This window comes from Meles meles, chromosome 6, assembly GCF_922984935.1.
Source record: "Meles meles chromosome 6, mMelMel3.1 paternal haplotype, whole genome shotgun sequence".
In the NCBI taxonomy this organism is placed as follows: Eukaryota; Metazoa; Chordata; class Mammalia; order Carnivora; family Mustelidae; genus Meles; species Meles meles.
In genome coordinates, this window is record NC_060071.1 from 117,616,116 (window position 1) to 117,638,253 (window position 22,138).

At 38.6% G+C, this 22,138-nt stretch overlaps 1 protein-coding gene across 12 annotated transcripts in view; it reads left to right on the forward strand.

Annotated features, from left to right (window-relative positions):
- The window catches only part of GPHN (gephyrin), a 650,480-nt gene extending 641,776 nt beyond the window's left edge, over positions 1–8,704 (forward strand). For all 12 annotated transcript variants that reach the window (XM_046008589.1, XM_046008590.1, XM_046008593.1 and 9 more), the window contains 2 exons: positions 6,291–6,387; positions 7,708–8,704. In XM_046008589.1, the coding sequence (XP_045864545.1) occupies positions 6,291–6,387; positions 7,708–7,841 (231 nt within the window). In that variant the 3' untranslated portion in view covers positions 7,842–8,704. The remainder of the gene's footprint in view (positions 1–6,290; positions 6,388–7,707) is intronic.
- The last annotated feature ends 13,434 nt before the right edge of the window (positions 8,705–22,138 follow it).

Genomic DNA, 22,138 nt, shown 5'->3' on the forward strand with positions numbered 1-22,138 from the left:
TGAAACATGGTAAAACCTGTTGTTTCAATATTCTGACCAGCCAGTACGCAGCATACAGACACTTATTACGGTTCTCCAAAATGGTTGCCATAATCACAGCCTCTCCCAATCCTTACTGCTTTCAGGAAGTGAGGTGGTTGTTAAACGCTGGTGTCAGTAACTCACAGTGCTGAATTTGAGGCAGCTGGCCTATGGTTAGAGCAATGTTGCATTATTTTAAAAGATCAGCACAAAAAAATGTCATCCTTTTATATTTATGCATTCTGACAAACATCAGTTTAGAATAAACACTTTCCCTATGTCCTTGGTCAGTTATGGTTGAAGTTGAAATACTTTTGGTTTTCAGTAGACAATCAGAAACATAATCTTAATTCATTGAATTTAGTAACCTAATATTTCTACAAAAGGATATCCTTTTGTTTCCTTAATGTATTTCCTTAATATCCCATCAAAGTACCCTATACTGCTTCTTGTTGTCAACTTTTTTCTCCAGAAACATACCTGAGATAACTCCTATTACTATTAATAGCCCACCTCAGATAGTGATTAAGAGAAGGGAAAGGGAAAATATTTTCATCTCCCATGGGACCAGGTCAGCATGTCCTGGGAGAGTATGGGCATGTTGAACTCTACTGGACTATTCTAATTTTTCCATCTTACCTCTTCTCTTGAACATTACTGACCTCACGCTGTAAGAACTTGGTGAATGCTTTCTCTCTGCTGTCATAAACAGTAAAATACAAAGCACTTTAACAAAAACCTTATTTTGTTTGAAAATTACTGGGGTGCTTGTCTGGCTCAGTCAGTTAAGCACCTGCCTTCAAATCAGATCATGATCTCAGGGTCTGGGGATCAATCTCACATTGATCTCCCTGCTTCTCCCTTTCCTGCTCCTCTTCCTGTGCTCTCTCTCTCTCTCTGCTTCTCTGTCAAATAAATAAATAAAATCTCTTAAGAAATAGAAAATTACTAAGGTATTTGCAACTATAGAGAGAAATATGATTGTTTATTGTGACAAGAGCAGTCATTGATCATCAAAAGATATATTGGATGCCTGTTTTATGAGAATATTACAGCCAATGGTTTAAAAAAGATAGGTAAGGATCTCTTTGGTAGACTAATGAAATCATTGCCTCACAACTTCATAGTACTTATCTAAAAAGCTAGTGTAAAGCTGCCATAACCATACTTTGGAAGCTTTGAACCATACTTTGGAAGGTTTGGAGCCAAGTCCAGGCCCCCAGGACCAACCAGGGCCTTGAGCATGTTATTTTGGGCTCCCACCCACATAGAATCCTCTTTGGTCATCTTTTTTCTCACAAACTCTCTTCTCCAATCTATACAGTCCTGAGTCCCAACTATTCCCCTGAATCTTTTGGAGCTCACTGCCATCAAACCTTCCAGTGACATTCAGGTCTTTGGCAAGTGTCTGATAGTCTACCTCTGTACCTCACCTCTTACTGTCAGTTGCTTTATTTCCACAATTCTAAATACCTTTATTTCCACTTCAGCAACTCACACATAGATCCTTTTTCAATACCTGAAGGACTCCATCTCAAAATCACCACGTCTGGTGTACAATTTAGGAAAAACAGCAAGTTACCTATGCATAGATATAAAAGGGTATAAATATTCCTTTAACTTCTACCCTTTTCTATCAGTCCTTAAGCCCCTCTGGCTTTGTCACTTTCCTCATCCAACCTAAATCCTGTAGTGTAGCATGTCAGGCATGTCAGCTTTTTATTTTTGCCTCTTCCTTCCACAATAGCCCACTCTAAAAATCCACACACTTGGATCAATCCTCCCTTCTTTATCCTTCACTTTTATTTCTAGGCCACAACTAGAGAAGAGTCTACAGCTATTCACATTATCACTTCCAATTTACAAACCTCATCAGGGACCCACATTCGCCTTGTGATCCCTTTATATCCTATGGATCAACTTCTTCCATTCATTTCTACAGCCTTCCAAATCTTCACCATTCTCCTAAAACTGCCTTCACTGTCCATATCCCTTGACTTATATAAACAAATAAACCTGGCTTTGAATAAACCTGGCTCCAACATTTACTAGATTATAACCCTTGACATGTTTAACGATTTCCCTTCTTCTAATCTTGCCTCCTCTTAAACATCCAATCTAACTGTAATCATTTAAGCTTCTCTGACTAAAATGCTTCCATCTTCTCATGACCCCAGGGTTAAATCCAAACTTCTCATGTGAACATAGGAGGCCCTTCATCCCAGGCCTTTTTTCCCCTCCAGCTTCATCAGCATCTCATCCTGCACTCTCACCATATTAAACCATTTACTGCTTCCAGAATGGATATGAGATCCTCTGCCTGTGATTATTCCCCTTCCTAGAAGTTTCTTCCCCAACCACCACCATTTCCTTTCTCAGCTTTCAAGATTCCTTAGTCATAAAACTCAGATACCGCATCCCCTGTGAAGCCTTTTTCAATGTCCCTAAAAAGATTGATTACTAGCATCTTTGTGCCCTTTTAATATCATATTAACAGCTAGGAATAAAATTATTCCACTGTATTTGCAATTAATTATTTACTCTGAGAATTCTGTAAGATCACTTCTCTATAAGATGGGCAGGACAAAAAGGAAGAACAAGATAGTCTCCTTTTTTTTTAGTTAATACATTTTATTTTTTAGATATAGGTTCACTGCAAAACTAAATGGAAAGTGCAGAGAGTTCCCATATATCCCCTGTCCTCACACATGCATAACCTCTCCCACTGTTGACCTCTGCACCAAAGTGGCACATTCGTTATAACTGATAAACCTACACTGATAACATCATTACCACACAAGGTTACCAAGGGTTCCCTGTTGGTGTATATTCTGAGGGTCTTGACAATGTATAATTACATGTATCCACCACTGTCCTGTCATACAGATTAGTTTCACTACCCTAAAATTACCTTCTGTGTCCTGCCTATTCATCCCTTCCTCCATGCTAATTTGGATCTTTTTACTATCTCCATAGTTTTGTCTTTTCCAGAATTATGTGGCCTTTTTAGACTGACTCTTTTCACTTAGCAATGTGCCTGTATGTTTCCTCTAAATCGTGTAATGGATACATAGCTCATTTTTTCTAGTGCTCAATAATATTCATTGTCTGGGTGTATCACCATTTATTTATCCATATACCTGCCGAGGGACACCTTGATTACTTCCAGGTTTTGACAATTATGGATAAAGCTGCTACAAACCCATGTGCAGGTTTTTGTGTGGACATAATTTTCGATTTAGTTGGGTAAATAGCAAGGAGCGCAATTGCTAAATTTAATAGTAAGAGTATGTTTAATTTGGTAAGAAACTACCAAACAATCTTCCAAAGTGGCTATACCATTTTGCATTCCTACCAGGAGTGAATAAGGGTTCCAATTCCTCCACACTCTCACCAGGATTTGATGTGGCCAGAATTTTGCATTTTAGCCTTTGGTAGGTGTGTAATGATATCTCATTGCTTTAGTTTGCAATTCCCTAATGACATATGATGTTGAATATCTTTTAATGTGCTTACTTGCCATCTGTATGTGTTCTTTAATGAGCTATCTATTGAAGTCTTTCACCCATTTTTTAGAGATTTATGTATTTATTTATTTATTTATTTGAAAGAGAGTGCACACAGGGGCAGAGGGAGGGGAGAGGAAGAGAGAATCTCAAGCAGACACCCTGCTGAGTATAGAACCCAATGCAGGGCTCTATCTCACAACCCTGAAATCATGACCTGAGCTGAAATCAAGAGCCACCCATGTGCCCCTTGCCCATTTTTTTGAAAATATTTATTTATTTGAGAGAGAGAGAAAATGACAGACAGAGAAAGAGCATGAGAAGGGGGGGGGGGGGATCAGAGGGAGAAAGCAGACTCCTCGTTGAGCAGGGAGCCCAACACAGGACTGGATCTTGGGACTCCAGGATCATGACCCGAGCTGAAGGCAGTCGCTTAACCAACTGAGCAACCCAGGTGCCCCTCCTTGCCCATTTTTTTCATCAAGTTGTTTGTTATTGAGTTTTAAGAATTCTTTGTATATTTTGGATAACAGATCTCCGTTAGATGTTTTTTCAAATGTTTTCTCCCAGTTTGTGGCTTGTCTTCTTATTCTGTTCTTTTTTTTTTTTTAATTTTCTCCCATAAATATTTACATGTTAATATTTACACCATATAATACTATACCACATAACACAGTTTTGTCTCTTGCGTGACTATTGCATGTCAGAAAAATATTCAAAAGGAAACAGAGGAAACAGTCCGAGTCCTCAGCCCACTTCAATTTTGAATGAATAGAAGAAGTCATTGAAGTGAAACATCAGTTTTTTCGCCAAAAAAAAGTCTGTGTTTACTCGTCCATGTACATCATTCTTATAAGCACTGACACTCATAGTAAGTGGCTTCTGAAACTGAGTGATATAATATGCCAGAACTATAATGTCAGTACAACTAAATATATTGGCTAATAAGGTATTCTGTGTTTTAGTAAAATACCATAAAAATCTAGTCAGTTTCATCTCTTGCTGTAATTCATTCTTGTTTCTTAAATTACCACAAATATCTTCCTTTAAAACAAACAAGCCCATTTCATAGATGAACTGGTACAGGAAAGCAAAATAATTTGCTAATACAGCACATCCATTAGGAGCACAAGTGGGAGACAAACCTAGCTGTCAGATATCACCCCATCCTGGTGTTTGTCCCACCGAACTACCAAGAGCCAATCCGTGCCTTTACTGAGGGAAAAAAATCTGCTTAAACACTTAGCAAATAACACAGCCATGGGAATGGCTCTTGTAGTTTCATTCTGGAGGACACCCATACACACAGAGAGGAACTGAAAAAGAGACATTTTTTGCCATCAAAATACGCACACAATAATTTAGGAATAATGGCAAGTAACACCTCAGTAGATATGAAATAGTTGCATATGATTTAATCAAGGGAAAACACCTTAGAATTGGGTTTTATTCAGGATGCCAGAGGAAAAGCAGGGATTGTCAGAGTGAATAATTAGAATGTTTAAAAACAGTTTAAACACGTAGAGAGAGGGGGTGGTTGGGTTATGGACAATGGGGAGGGTATGTGCTATGGTGAGTGCTGTGAAGTGTGTAAACCTGGCAATTCACAGACCTGTACCCCTGGGGCTAATAATACATTATATGTTAATAATAAATAAATAAATAATAAACAATGTAAACAGAATGGATTGAAGATAGACTTACTTAAATCAAGATTTCTAGGATCTTCAAGTTATATTTTATCACTGGTCTAAGTAATACCTGTTTTGGTTGGATAAAGGGTTTCTGGACCATTTTAAGGTAGAATAACAAAAGATCATTATGCTAATGGAAAATGAACGAGTCTTATATTCACTAACATTGAACTAATCTTTGATGGACTATAGTGCATAATTATACACTGTATTAGCTCGTTCAAGGGATACCTCTTGGGCACCTGGTACCAACACATTATCACTTTAATTTATCGGATTTCAGGGTAAATTTAATGAAATAGATTTTTTTAATGGCTCTAGATTAAAGGTTAATTAGTCATTCCACATTGTGTGTAAACTGAAGTTGCTATGTTAGAAAGGATTTTGTCCTTATTGGAAAGATATGAAAGATGCCCAGCAAAGACTCATTCATAGGAATTCTTTTAGTACCATCGATGTGCTAAACAAAAATGGTATAACTTTTAGAATAGACTACTTTTATTTGCCTTAAACAAAATTATATCTCAGTATTGGGACACTAGGGAAATATTCAAGAGAAAAGGTAACTAGCCCTTTTATTTTAAAGGTGTGTATATGAATGGGTAGCTAAAGAGTGTCTCAGTAAATATTTATTGTAGGGATAGACAGATTGACAGACATATAAATGGATACTGAGCTTATTTGTTTGTTTAGTTGTATTACTTTTATTTTCAGTGTTAAAAAAAATCTGCTTTGAAAAAAAATTTTGCTTTGATTTTTCAATTTATAAATCAGAGGTATCTATACTATCAACCCATAAAATTAGACTTCAAAAATAGACCTTATCTTTTTCATCTGCTCTTTTCCCCATTATGAATACCAACGTCTTAGCCTTCTTTTCTCTTTTCACCAGAGCAACCCAGATTATGTTCCTGTATTAGGAACATAAGGTGGCAGTGGGGAAACAGCAGAATGCCAGGATATTTTTCATGTCTACTTTATTCTTTGCACAACTTTCACCACCCTGTAGTTTTAAGGATAGTGATGATCAGGTGAATGAGTTTGTTTTCATTTACTGTGTATTCTATAGTTATCATGTGATGTAAAACTGGACCCTCGCCCAGAATACCATCGGTGTATACTGACTTGGCATCACCAAGAACCACTGCCTTGGGCACAGAGTACAGGTTAGTCATTCATACCGGTGGGTGTTTCTATGCATGTATCCTGTTAAAACACAAAACTATGTATAACTTCTCTTCCTTGGATACACCTAATTTTGTAATTGTTATACACTGTCCTTTTTGAAAGAGTAAATGAGTTAAATTATTCCCAAACAGCACAGCGTAAGAAGAAAACAAGAGTAAAAACAAAATTTTTTAATAAAGGTTTACTTATTCCATTGAACCATATTTTCTAGGTACACCTTTGAAATATAATTCTAGAATTATGGAAGATTTTTTTTAAAGATTTTATTTATTTATCTGTCAGAGAGAAAGAGCACACAAACAGGGGGAGTAGCAGAGGCAGAGAGAGGAGTAGGCTCCCACTGAGCAGGAAGCCCCATGTGGTACTCAATCCCAGGACCCTGGGATCATGACCTGAACCGAAGGCACCTGGTAAACTGACTGAGCCACCCAGGCTTCCCAAGAATTATGGAAGACTTTTATGTATATGTTCAACCTCTAAGTCCTGAGTATAAAAGTTTGGTTGTAGAAAAAGTAGGGTACTATGATTATGCTACCCTGTAATGTGAGATTCAAGCTCAATTATGATGGGATTCTCTGTAGTCTCTATTATATCTTAGGTATTGGTAAAGTTTAAGGACTAAGAAATCAATACTGATAACTCAAGAGTTCTATAGTTACCTCCTCTAGACTTTAAACTTTTATTCTTAAGTATTCTAGTCATATTTACCTAACTTTTGATGTGTCTCCAGAAAAACTGTATTACCCTTTAAACAAAAGTCCTATCAAATGCAAATATCAGTTAACATAGTGACTGAATACATAGGCAGTGTTTCCTTCAGACTTGCATTCAAATTGGCCACCAACTGGTTAGTAGGACCATAGGTAAATTACCTAACCTCTTTTGCATCTTATACAAATTAAATAAGATAGTTAAGGAAACTACCCCCTGTGCTGTCCAGCACTTAGTAAACACTGAAGAAATGGTTATTGTCTTTTTAAAAATAAGTTTTAAAAACCTCTCTTTTCAGACACACATAGCATTTTAGCCTGAACTGAAAAATTCGGTGGCATTTTGCATAATGCTATAAAATCCTTTTTGTTCTTTGAAACAGTAATTTCTAATTTTCTTTTTTAAGTTTAGTAAGACAGAAGTAAGATACCGTAGCAAGGCTCCCCTTCCAAGGGGAAGCCTGATCTTCTCTCTTCCTCTCGAAGACCTGTGTTTCTGTTCCTTGCTGTTTATTTTGAAAAGAACTGCAAGTACTCCCAACTGTATGCACTGTGATGTTGCTGCTGTAATGAGATCTTTCTTTCTAGGTAATCAGATGAGCAGCCGTCTGATGAGCATGCGCAGTGCCAACGGGTTGTTGATGCTACCTCCAAAGACAGAGCAGTATGTGGAGCTCCACAAGGGCGAGGTGGTGGATGTCATGGTCATTGGACGGCTATGATGGTCACCAGAGCGAGAAAGCTTTGATGCATGTCCACATATCATTGACTGTATCCTGTAATATGCAACGGCACAGCTAGTTTTTCTGATTTGGATAAAAGTTGATCTGTATAGTCAACATCTTGAACTATATTTCAGAAGAATTTAAATACCTTTTAAAGAAAAAACACCTAAAAATAAATCTTAACAGACAACTCTATTCTGATTATATCAAAGCAAATTTTTCCTTTCCTGCAAATTGCTTTGTGTGTTCAATGCTAGGTCTGATAGCGATAGCTTTTAGTAGACAGCAGTAGGTGCCTGCAGAACTTGTGTTTTTCTCATCTTTAAAATACAACTAATTATGCTCTTAATCAAGGCTGTCTGCTTATTTATACTAGCGTAGGCAACACTTGGATTTCCCTTCTTAGTATGCTTCATAACGCTTTTCAGAGAGCTTTTGCTTGTTCTTTATCATGTATCTCGTGTTTATGTGCACAGTGCCAACAGAAGAGTGACTGGGTGGAGGCCCTTCCCTGCCTCAGGGAGAACCCTTCCCTGCAGAGCATGGGGAGGTGCCTCCCCCCAGTAGCCTCAAGGCACAGTACTCTTGGGCAGTAACTAGATACCTTTTATTTGAATAAACAAACTGGGGGGGAAAATTGCTTCCTTAAGTGCTGACAGCCTTTTTAACCAATACATTTAAAATTGTACAGAACAAAAAATAAAATCAAAGACTGATCTTGTACAGATATTAGTGTTACCAGCATTCATGTGGAAATCAAGAGCAAAGAAAAAATGTTAAACAACTCTGTACCATAACATTTTCTGTAATGATACTGAAACTTAATGAATAAAAAAAAATCCTTGATCATTATTTAAAAATCTATTGTATTGGTCTTGTTATTAAAAAAAGAGAAGATGTCATGCCATTTTAACGCGGTTCTGCTTGGACAAAAGGAATAGTTAAGATGATGTGGGACACTTACCCTTGGGTAAGTGGTATAAAGGTGGTTGAAAATGTGATATAATTTATCTCTGTATTTTACTACAGCATTGCGAAAATACAAATTAGAAAATATGAGAGAGAACCTACAGTTGGTCTGGTCTTTTCAGTCATAGCTAGAGAATAACAAGCAAATTTAGAGGGAAGAAACTTGATACAGAGAAAAAAACTAATTTCTTATCATAGATGCAATAAAAACAAATTTCAAACATCTACAGTTCTTTGATGGAGAAAAAGAATAAGTAATGAACCAGAGAATTGCTGGTGAGTAACTAGAAGTTTTTTTTATCATGTTAGGAAGGAAGTGAGAAATGGGAAACATCTGTGCTACACATAGAAAATATACAAACAAAATAAACTCTGTCCACGTGGATCCAGTAATAAAAAACTTAGAGGCACGTTTTTTTTTTAATTAATTTTTTTTTTATAAACATAATATGTATTTTTATCCCCAGGGGTACAGGTCTGTGAATCGCCAGGTTTACACACTTCACAGCACTCACCATACCACATACCCTCCCCAATGTCTATAACCCCACCACCCTCTCCCGACCTCCCTCCCCCCAGCAACCCTCAGTTTGTTTTGTGAGATCAAGAGTCACTTATGGTTTGTCTCCCTCCCAATCCCATCTTGTTACATTTATTCTTTTCCTACCCCCCAAACCCCCCACATTGCATCTCCACTTCCTCATATCAGGGAGATCATATGATAGTTGTCTTTCTCTGATTGACTTATTTCACTCAGCGTAATATCCTCTAGTTCCATCCACGTCGTCGCAAAAGGCAAGATTTCATTTCTTTTTATGGCTGCATAGTATTCCATTGTATATATATACATATATACATATATATACAATAGATATTTTATATATATATACACACACACACCACATATTCTTTATCCATTCATCTGTTGATGGACATCTAGGTTCCTTCCATAGTTTGGCTATTGTGGACATTGCTGCTATAAACATTCGGGTGCACATGCCCTTTCGGATCACTACGTTTGTATCTTTAGGGTAAATACCCAGTAGTGCATTGCTGGGTCATAGGGTAGCTCTATTTTCAACTTTCTGAGGAACCTCCATGCTGTTTTCCAAAGTGGTTGCACCAGCTTGCATTCCCACCAACAGTGTAGGAGGATTCATTCCCCTTTCTTCGCATCCCCGCCAGCATCTGTCATTTCCTGACTTGTTAATTTTAGCCATTCTGAGTGGTGTGAGGTGGTATCTCATTGTGGTTTTGATTTGTATTTCTTAAAGGCACTTTCTAATGGCAGTAACAAGGGACAGTAAATATTCTGTAGGGTATACTTAGCAAATCAAACAACAAAAGTTGAGCTACTAGTAAACAAGGTGTCAAATGATGGTGATGAAATAAAACCAAGTAGTAAACAAGAAAATTTTGATACTGATATTTTTATATTTCCAGGGTTGAAAATAGAACTATCTATATTTTAAATATTTTATGTTTTCATTTAAAGTACTTAATTAATAGAAGTTAAATGAAAGATCATGCAAAATGTTCATTACTTGCATTCATTGAAGAAACATGTATTAAGCATCTACTGTATGCTTGGGTACAAGGTACACCTGCCACTGTTTAAAAAGAGTATAGGGATAACAACTGACATTATACTCCATCGAGGGGAATGACAAAAATGTACAAGTAACCATAATATTTAATATGCTGGATATTTGGTAATACATGGTAGAGTGTAGAGAATATGATAAATACCATAATTCAGATTTAAAGAGTTGGAAGAGTTCAAGTGAGAGCCTCCTCAAGGTAAGATTTCAAGGAGCAAGATGGGATTTTGGTGATCTTGAAGGAAGGGTAGAATTTTAATGATGGTGATGATGCAAGAAGAAGGGTATTCCAAAAATAGAGGATTATGGACAATTAATAGTAATTATTTTTATCATAGAATGTAAGCTCCACCTGCCAAGGATTTTTGTTTATTTGGTTCACTGATATCAGAGTCCATACTCTTACAGATCACACTACGGAAACAGAAAACTGATATATTTATTAAGACCAAAAAAGTACATTACGGGTTTGAGGCCCAAACTAACAAGTTTTAAATACCAGGTTAAGGAGTATAGATTTATTCTAGAGATATCAAACTGTTTGAAGACTCCTAATCAGGGAAATGTTAGGATCAGCACTGTCTTTTGGGGAAAATGGTCTGGCAGCACTGAGGAGGACAGATGAGCCTGTGGGGAACTGGAGTGAGACAGGAGTTAAGAAGTGATCTGGTGCTGCAGCTGGGGGGTGAGGGGGTGGCACGGTGATGACAGCCTTCACATTAGTGGTGTGAGTGATGGTGGTGGGACGATCATGACAGATGAATGTGCTTCTGGACATAAAGAATGGAAAGAGTTTTATGACTGATTCCAAATTCTGGAAAGGAAGATATTGAAGTAAGAGATGAATCAAACTCTTTGGTCTTAACTGACAGAGAAAATGTTAAACCATTAGCAAAAAAATGAATTTTGTGGAGGAGATGATGGGTTTGAATCTATGTTTGAGATGCCAGAGGAATACCAGGGTTGGCATATCCTGTTGGCATTTAAAGTATAGGTTAGGAGCTCACAAAAGAGATACTGGCTGGATATAACCTTGGGGATCATTTACATGGTCGTGGTGTTTGAAATATAAGGGTGGATGGGAAAGATTAACAGAAGAGGACAGGGCCTTGGGAAGCACCTAATATTTTGAAGTGTTGGAAGAAAAAGACCATGAATGGAATGAAAGAAAAAGAAGTTTGTAGAGAGAAGAAACCAAGTAATTAAATGTCCCAAAACCAAGGAGTGTTTCAAGAAGGAAGGATAATCAACTGTGAAGAAGAAAAAAAAAAAATGTCAACCATGAAGGCTCAAAATGATTTGCTAATTAGGCAATCATTTGTGAGCTTCAAGAGTGCAATTTCAATAGTGGGTTGAGGACAAAAACCAGGTTGCAAAATGTCACTGTGAATATAGATTATTTGGAAGTTGTATATGAGAAAATATAGATACCAGATGGTAGCTTAAACTGATAAGGTGGAAGAAAGACCTCTGTTTGTGAGTTTTGAGACAGAAGGAAAACAGTACTGGGCATATTAAAAATGCAAGACTAAGGTGCCAGATAGAAAAAGAAGATAAAGGAAGGGCTGGATTTAAGGATGCTGGGGGCCTAATTAGCCTGGAAAATATATATATATATATATATATATATATATATATATATATATATGAGAATACATTTGAAGTAGATACAAGGGAAATTTAATTTAAAATTTAAGATTCAATGAAATGGTTATACTTGGCACAGTGGAAGTCAATGCCATTTAGTCTATTTGCATATATTTGACCTAAGTTATTTTGGAATTACGCATATATAATGTATTACAATTTTTGTAATTTTGTATTACAATTTTTGTCTTATTGATACTTAAGTAAAAGACTATAGATGACGTCTTCAGATTCTTGCTTATAACTATGTGGAAGTCAAGCAGTTCCTTTTTAACCTGCATTTTCGGTTCTGTTTTAGTTGTTTCAAACCATATCACACAATGAGAAAAAGAACATAAGCAGATTGAGTGTGCCAAGTAAATGCTATTAAGTGATGTTGTATGTTACAAGTGGATTCTTTGGATGGCTTTCATTTTTTAAATTATTTGCTAATGAACAAAACTTTGTGGACCTAACATACAACCAACTCTTGATCTTCATGAAATTCTGTGTAACAAGGTAAGTCTTTGTTATTCCCAAATATAGAAAATAGATATTTATCTAAATACAGAATTCAAAGCAAATGAACTATGTATCTTGTTATTCCAATTATGATGGATCTAGGTTAAATAATGCACTGCATTCTAACTTGCTTATAAAAAGTATTAAGCTGGACTCTATAACAGAGAATTACATTATTATAATGCTAATAACTTGACCTAGAGCAAAAAGGTTAAAGAATTGCTCAATTTGGGCCATTTTATATGGTCAGCTACTATTACGTCTCCTGTAGTATTTTTGCAATAACTCAATAATTTATTGAACAAGCATTTATTAAGTCCCTACAGTATTCAAGCTCCAAGCTGGGCACTGAGGTTACAGTGAGGAATGAAACAAAGACTCTGATATCCAAGTGGAGGACATAGATTTTGAGGAAAAAATTATTTGAAATACAGATTATGAAAAGTCTATGAAGAAAATTCGATGATACGTAGAGAGTAACTGGATGGAGGCCTAAATCATATTTGGTTGTTGCATCAGGGTGCAGCCATTAATAAAAAAGACAGAAATCACACTATGAGACTTTATGAATTAATTAAATAAGTGTTAGAGACATGGAAAAGCACAAAGGAAACATTAAGATGTCAGAGGAATAACTACAGGAAGCAACTATCACAACTGGGTCTAGGCGGCAAGGGGAAGAGGTTAGAGTAATCGGAATCTAGAGGGTCAGAGGTCAGACCCTTTGGAGCTAGGACTTAACCCTTTAAGGAAAGAGTACTGCCCAGCTGCTAATTCTGAGTAGGGGGGAAGAAATGGGGTCTAGAACCAGTTGCTGTTGCCAGGGCAACACTGACAGAAACACAAAAGGAACAGGAAGGAGCACAAGTTCCTTCATCCCTCCCTCTGCTTTCCAAGATCCCTGTAGTCTAATGTAACATATTGTTGAACACAACAGGAAGGCAGCTGGTGAAAGACACTGCTGGCAGAGTTCCAGCCCCAGCACCACAATGCAGAACACAATGGTGGATTTCGAGCTGAGAGACAATCACTGATCAAGTGATGGGGAAGGGGTCTCTAAACAGGTGACATCTGAGCTCAGATCTAAAGAATGAAAATAAGCCCCACATGTTAAGAATTGAAACAAGAGCAATTCAAACAGAGGAAAGGGCTTAAAGCATACAACATCAGAAAGGAGACAGAGTATGATGAGCGATGGGGGTGAGTCTGAGATAGAACTGAAGCTAGGATGAAGCCAGATCATGCTCACGGAAGTGCAGCCTCTTGAGTGTAATACTACATACATGCACACCTTATGCCAAATCTACTAAGAGCATTGGGAAGCCACTAAAGGTTTAAGAAAAAGTCTACTATTTGCTAAATACCTGTTGAGTACGAGGCACCATGCTACACAAGGATTCTTGCGAACAAGGAACTCATTCTCTCTGCCTTCTACACCTGTTCCTCTGTCTGCATTTTGTTTTCCAGTCTACCCAGTTTCCCAAACCAGAAACCTCTGAGTCATCTTTTATTCTCACTCCCCACATCCAGTTAGTCACCAAATTCTGTTAACTCTACCAATAGTTACTAAATAACCCTCTCCTTTCCATTCTCACTGCTACTACCTTGATCACTCCTCCACCCCAAGAACTGCCCTCTCCAAATCCATCCTTCACACTGCTGCTAGAGGGATCAGTCCAGATCACAAATCTTCTCAGGCTAAGACTCTATTAGAAAAGCACTGCAGCAGGTGAGGTCCGAGCACCCAGTTAGGACATTCAAAGTCCTCCGGAACCTAGCCCCTCCCTCCTCCAACTCCACTCTTCGCCTCCCACTCTATTTAACACTGGACCATTTGCAGTTACCCCTTCAAACCACGTCATTTTTTTTCCACTTTTTTTTAATTTCTTTTCAGCGTAACAGTATTCATTGTTTTTGCACCACACCCAGTGTTCCATGCAATACGTGCCCTCCCTATTACCCACCACCTGGTTTCCCAACCTCCCACCCCCCCCACCCCTTCAAAACCCTCAGGTTGTTTTTCAGAGTCCATAGTCTCTCATGGTTCATCTCCCCTTCCAATTTCCCTCAACTCCCTTCTCCTCTCCATCTCCCCATGTCCTCCATGTTCTTTGTTATGCTCCACAAATAAGTGAGACCATATGATACTTGACTCTCTCTGCTTGACTTATTTCGCTCAGCATAATCTCTTCCAGTCCTGTCCATGTTGCTACAAAAGTTGGGTATTCATCCTTTCTGATGGAGGCATAATACTCCATCGTGTATATGGACCACATCTTCCTTATCCATGTGTCCGTTGAAGGTCATCTTGGTTCTTTCCACAGTTTGGCGACCGTGGCCATTGCTGCTATAAACATTGGGGTACAGATGGCTCTTCTTTTCACTACATCTGTATCTTTGGGGTAAATACCCAGTAGTGCCACTGCAGGGTTATAGGGAAGCTCTATTTTTAATTTCTTGAGGAATCTCCACACTGTTCTCCAAAGTGGCTGCACCAACTTGCATTCCCACCAACAGTGTAAGAGGGTTCCCCTTTCTCCACATCCTCTCCAACACACGTTGTTTCCTGTCTTGCTAATTTTGGCCATTCTAACTGGTGTAAGGTGATATCTCAATGTGGTTTTTTTTTTTTTTTTTAAAGATTTTTTATTTATTTATTTGACAGAGAGAGATCACAAGTAGACAGAGAGGCAGGCAGAGAGAGAGAGAGGGAAGCAGGCTCGCTGCTGAGCAGAGAGCCCGATGCGGGACTCGATCCCAGGACCCTGAGATCATGACCTGAGCCGAAGGCAGCGGCTTAACCCACTGAGCCACCCAGGCGCCCTCAATGTGGTTTTAATTTGAATCTCCCTGATGGCTAGTGATGATGAACATTTTTTCATGTGTCTGATAGCCATTTGTATGTCTTCACTGGAGAAGTGTCTGTTCATATCTTCTGCCCATTTTTTGATATGATTATCTGTTTTGTGTGTGTCGAGTTTGAGGAGTTCTTTGTAGATCCTGGATATCAACCTTTTGTCTGTACTGTCCTTTGCAAATATCTTCTCCCATTCCGTGGGTTGTCTTTTTGTTTTGTTGACTGTTTCCTTTGCTGTGCAGAAGCTTTTGATCTTGATGAAGTCCCAAAAGTTCATTTTCGCTTTTGTTTCCTTTGCCTGTGGAGACATATCTTGAAAGAAATTGCTGTGGCTGATATCGAAGAGGTTACTGCCTACGTTCTCCTCTAGGATTTTGATGGATTCCTGTCTCACGTTGAGGTCTTTTATCCATTTCGAGTTTATCTTTGTGTACAGTGTAAGAGAATGGTCGAGTTTCATTCTTCTACATATAGCTGTCCAGTTTTCCCAGCACCATTTATTGAAGAGACTGTCTTTTTTCCATTGTATTTTTTTTTTCCTGTTTTGTTGAAGATTATTTGACCATAGTTGAGGGTCCATATCTGGGCTCTCTACTCTGTTCCACTGGTCTATGTGTCTGTTTTTATGCCAGTACCACCCTGTCTTAGTGATCACAACTTTGTAGTAAAGCTTGAAATCAGGTAACGTGATGCCACCAGTTTTGTTTTTGTTTTTCAACATTTCCTTAGCAATGTCTATACTGCCTAGAGCAATCTATACTTTTAATTGCATTCCGATCAAAATTCCACCGGTATTTTTCAAACCACATCATTTTAAGCCTCAACGCTTTTGCACAAGATGGCTAATCTTTCAAGACTTAGCTTGGGCATTAACTCTTCCAAATCCCCAAATCTCCAAACTGGACTAAGTGCCCCCTCATCTGGCTCCCACTTATCACTGCATCTCGTTGGAATAGTCTGCTTATATGGCAATGTTTAAAATATACCATGATTTTTATTTCCCTCTTTTGTGATTTCTTCACTTTTTCATATGCCAATAGCCCTAAAAAATGAAAGTGAGATAATACTGAAGAGTTTCACCAAGGTACATCAGAATTAATATCAACATGGAAAAGAGGAGATAAGATTTATGCAAGTGTTTCCTGGCCTTGAAGCAGGAAGAACAGGAACATGACAAAGGGTGATCATGCAATAAATATGCTGAATGAAGAAATGGATGGCTAGAAATCTAGTCAATGGTACTCATATGATGAGAGGAAGAATGTTCCATCTGACAGAGGACATTCAGGATAGAAGACAGGAAAAGGAGTGTCTAATGCAAAGATAATAGGAAACCCTTTGAGCCTGCTCCTGGAGAGGCTGCTCTTGCCTGCAGACTGAACCAGTAGTTATATGCAGAGACCTCTCACTAGAGCCTGGTGCCTTTCAACATTCAAGTTACACATCCAGCCCTCAATTCTGCCTGCTATATAACCTACGAGTGTGGATGCCATAGCCTCCATGACACCAACTCCTGGTCCCAAATTAAGTTATATTTCTTTTTTTTTTTTAAGATGTATTTATTTATTTGACAGAGAGAGATCACAAGTAGGCAGAGAGGCAGGCAGAGAGAGAGAGAAGGAAGCAGACACCCCGCTGAGCAGAGAGCCCGATGCGGGGCTCCATCCCAGAACCCTGGGATCATGACCCAAGCTGAAGGCAGATGCCTTAACCCACTGAGCCACCCAGGTGCCCCTAAGTTATAGTTCTTGAAGAAATAGGCATACAATCATCCTCTCAAAAACTAGCAGGGTACATGTAGGAATACAATCATCCTCTCAAAAACTAGCATGGTTCATGTTTATTTCTGAGAAACTGAGTGTTCGCTGGGCCTTGTCAAAAGCAAGTGTTTAAGTCTAGAATACAGTGACCCAAATGAAGTAAATTCACTAAGGTAGAGGACTCCCAGGCCTGAGTGGTCAGTTAGTATCCTCCTGTGTCCCTCCATCCTCATGAGCAGGCAAGGGGGTGTGTAGGTAGGTGGGAATCTGAAACACTTGGCTAAAACACAAGGATGAAGAGGATGATCTGATAGGGAAGAGGAGAATCTTCTACCCATGCAGAAAAGCAGAGACGAGCAACCTAATCACATGCAGCAGCCTCTCCTTATCCGTGGGGGTGCACCCCACCACTTCCGGTGGGTGCTTGAAAACAGGGACAGTACCACACCCTATATTAACTCTATTTTTTCCTATACTTATATATCTTTGATAAAGTTTATCAATTAGGCACAGTAAGAGATTAACTAATACTAAAATAGAACTATAGCAATGTACATAATAAAAGTTATATGAATGTGGCCTCTCTCAAAATATCTTGTTATACTGTACTCAAACCTCTTGGGACAATGGGAGATGATAAAATGTCTACATGATAAAAAGTGAGGAGAGTAATGGCATTGTGACGCAGTGTTAGGCTACTAACACTGATCGTCAGATGAAGGATCATCTTCTTCCAGACCAGACCACTGGTAACTGAAGCTGCAGAAAGGGAAAGAGGGATGACTGTAGCCGTGTCTTCATTCATATGCATTTTTTCATCCAACAAATAATGACTGAGTGCCTCCTATAGCACGTGTCCAGAATACACTAGATGCTGGAGGCAGGAAGATGCCTCTGCTCTCTAGGAATGCTACATTCTCTTGAAGCTTTGCTTTATAGAAGCTCAAAGTGACTTAAATATGTTTCAGTCTCTGAAAATTGGGATCTAAGGAAATTGGTAAATTATGAATTGAATGGTAAATGATATAAGGTATCTTCAACTTTCTCAGTATGAGATCTTTGTCCTGCTCAGTTGACTTTTCTCCCCAAGGAAGCCTCTGTAAACCTCACACCATGACCCCGACCAGAACGACCACTCCCGAGCCACCTGGGCTCCCCATGAATGGGAGCGGCACTTGATCTCAGTGGCTGAGGTCAGGGCTGCTGGGTCCCAGCGCTCTCTTACTTCAGAGACTATGTCAGCACATTGTGATGCAGGAGCAGTAGAACAATGCCCAGTGCAGCCCGGCCTCCTGCTCTTCTTTTACTAAGTGGTTAGCTGCCTGCCCAGTAGACAGAAACACCTTCTGCCAAAGAAATGTGAAAAGTGTTGGAAACCTGCTGTTTGGGGACTATCCTCCTGAGTAGACATCCAGGAGATCTCCAGAGATCTATTTCAGCCTCACCTCTATGTAAGTGACTGTGTGATTACTGCGATTTTGGTGTGAACCTGAGGAAGAAGGAAATGGACAACAGTTGAATGAATTCTAATAATTCAAGGGCAAAAATATCTATTTCCTTTCCATCTTTCTCTCTTCCTCTGAGTTTCGTGTCTTATAGTGAACCAGAACAAGCAGAAAAGCTCAAAGACTTATATCTATCTGGTTACTGCATTTTTCTTAAAAATTATTTCATTGAGAATTCGAGTTAAAATGAAAACAAATTTTCTAATTGTTTTTAAATTTTGCTTTTCCAAGCCATTAGCCCAATTTTCTCTCATGAGTGAGTATTGAATGAACTTATGGAAAGACAGTCATTTTTAATTATTCGCATGGGAGAGACGATCCAGAATATAGGGCTTTTCTGTTCAAAGCTGAAAGGTTAGCGGGATGGGGACCCATGGAGAAAGAGGGGTCCAAAACAGCCAAACTTTCTCGAAGAGTTTGCACTCAAAAGTGCAACCAGAACTGCCACATCAAATTGTGATGGACCAATCCTAAAAATATGTTTGTTGGTGTGTTAAAAATCTTAGGAAAAACTAAGGAAATGTCATGTTTCATAGTGCTATGCAGCACCAACCTCAAAGCACACAAGTACCACAGAGAACAGTTTTAACAAGTAATGGGGAAATACCGCCATTTAAGACCTTTTATGTAATTACAGGCAAGAAATAACACACAGCAGAAAAAGATTAAAGAATGTAGGTGGTCAGAATCCTCTCAACATCGCTGTAGGTTTGAAAAAAACTTAATGATAAAAAATCGGTGGGAAAAAGCCAAATAGGAATGGTAAATAGCAAATAATTATAGACAACATTTTTTTTTCTTTTTTTTTCCCATTTTATTTATTTTTTCAGCGTAACAGTATTCATTCTTTTTGCACAACACCCAGTGCTCCATGCAAAACGTGCCCTCCCCATTACCCACCACCTGTTCCCCCAACCTCCCACCCCTGACCCTTCAAAACCCTCAGGTTGCCCCAACCTCCCACCCCTGACCCTTCAAAACCCTCAGGTTGTTTTTCAGGGTCCATAGTCTCTTATGGTTCTCCTCCCCTCCCCAATGTCCATAGCCCGCTCCCCCTCTCCCAATCCCACCTCCCCCCAGCAACCCCCAGTTTGTTTTGTGAGATTAAGAGTCATTTATGGTTTGTCTCCCTCCCAATCCCATCTTGTTTCATTTATTCTTCTCCTATCCCCCTACCCCCCCATGTTGCTTCTCCATGTCCTCATATCAGGGAGATCATATGATAGTTGTCTTTCTCCGATTGACTTATTTCACTAAGCATGATACGCTCTAGTTCCATCCACGTCGAACATGAACAGACATTTCTGCAAAGAAGACATCCAGATGGCCAACAGACACATGAAAAAGTGCTCCACGTCACTTGGCATCAGGGAAATACAAATCAAAACCACAATGAGATATCACCTCACACCAGTCAGAATGGCTAAAATTAACAAGTCAGGAAATGACAGATGCTGGCGAGGATGTGGAGAAAGGGGAACCCTCCTCCACTGTTGGTGGGAATGCAAGCTGGTGCAACCACTCTGGAAAACAGCATGGAGGTTCCTCAAAATGTTGAAAATAGAACTACCCTATGACCCAGCAATTGCACTACTGGGTATTTACCCTAATTATAGACAACATTTAAGGGGCGTTTATAGACACCCCTCCAAATTAAGCAGTCAGAAAAGTCCCTGAAAACATTTCCATGTTGGCTCCTAGACTACTCCTCTCTCCCCATCCCAATTTCCATTAAACTCAAGCTGTCACCAGTTCAAAAAATTCCCAGTGACTACATTCAGTCCTGGGAAAATCAAGACATCCCACCACCGCCCACTGGTGAATATACTTCATATCCACACTATTCTTAGCCCTAATGGGGCCTTCGTGATCTTGAAACATTACTCAGATAGGGAAGTCTGGTGATGTCATGGAAAGTCTGGAGCAAAGCTGAAGAAGTTCCACCCCTGAAGTGCAGACAGCTCCTTGCTTCTCTCTGCTCCGTTTCCCCATTAAACTACAGGCATTCGTTTCTGGCCTGTAATCAGATTTAATATGGGATCTCTCTACCTTTTCTTTTACTGAAAGTAGCTAACAGTGCTTTTTTGAATGACAATAATAGTGTAATTCTGCAGAAAAACTGCAACCTTTTTTTAACTACCTGCTGAATTAATCTCCATTCAGTTAAAGCTAAAAGAGAGAGAAGAGGATGGGGTGGGGTGTTCTAATTAAAGGAAATAACAAGGAATGTAAAGAATCTGCCAGTGACCTAGTAAGCTAGGATCCATCTCAAATAGAATTAGATTCCTCTGTGCTCTGTAACACAGTTAAAAACCTTATATATGCTCCCTGGTACATTGCTGGCTTAATTAGAAGTATAAAACATTTAATGAGCCCTAGTGAAAGGCAAAAATTATTGGGAAAATATAAACTGTGATTGTGAAAACGAATACACAATTCTGGTAGAACAAGTTATAACAAAAGATTCTGTGTATCTGAGAAATGAAGCTAAGTTCCCAGGGTGGCCTATAATGACCCTGCTTTGTTTCTCTGTTCTAATTCACATACTCACTCAAACCATATTTATTGTAATTCCATAACATATTCATGCATTGGCCCTTTAATGTGATTAATCTATTTTAATACCAAAATTTACTTTTTCATTTATGAGTTTCATATTGCATTACTTTTCACTTATGAGTTTTATATATGTATATTTGTAATATTAACAAAGCAAGATAGTATGGAAATTTCACAAACGATTTGCATAGACAGGACTTGCTTTATTTTTAAAATATATTTATGTAGAGTCTACAATGTTGTGCTTATTAATGTGAATAACATTGTAGCAAATTTCATACACATTTCTCTGCAGACTTCTCATCATAATGACTATGGTCATATCATTCTCTATCCAGCAGTGGTCATGCGAAAAGAAACAAATGCACTAATGCATTGTCTACATTTATCCTTATTAAAAAGGTATCCACGGAAATGGTGAAAATGTTCTAAGTTAGATTATGGTGGCAGTTGCACAACCCTATAAATACCCTAAAAATCGTTCAGTTATAGCCTTATTCTTTGTTGTTGTTGTTGAAGATTTCAGTTATTTATTTGAGAGAGAGAACACAAAGGGAGAGGGAGAGATAGAAGTAGACTCCCCGCAGAGAGCCTAATGGGCTCAGTCCCAGGATAATGGGATCATGACCTGAGCCGAAGGCAGACACTTAACCTACTGAGCCATCCAAGCTCCCCCAATTATAGCCTTTAAATGAGTGAGGTTGATGATATATAAATTATATCTCCCTAAAGTTATATTAAGAACTGATCCATAGATTAAATTTTTAAGAAAACATTTTTTGTTTTCTTTTGTTTTGAATCATCAAAATTAATAATTTCTCAGTAGGGGTTGCTGATTGGATAGGAGGACTGGGAAGCTGGGAGCTGTCAGGCTGCTCTTCCATGGTCTTCCCAC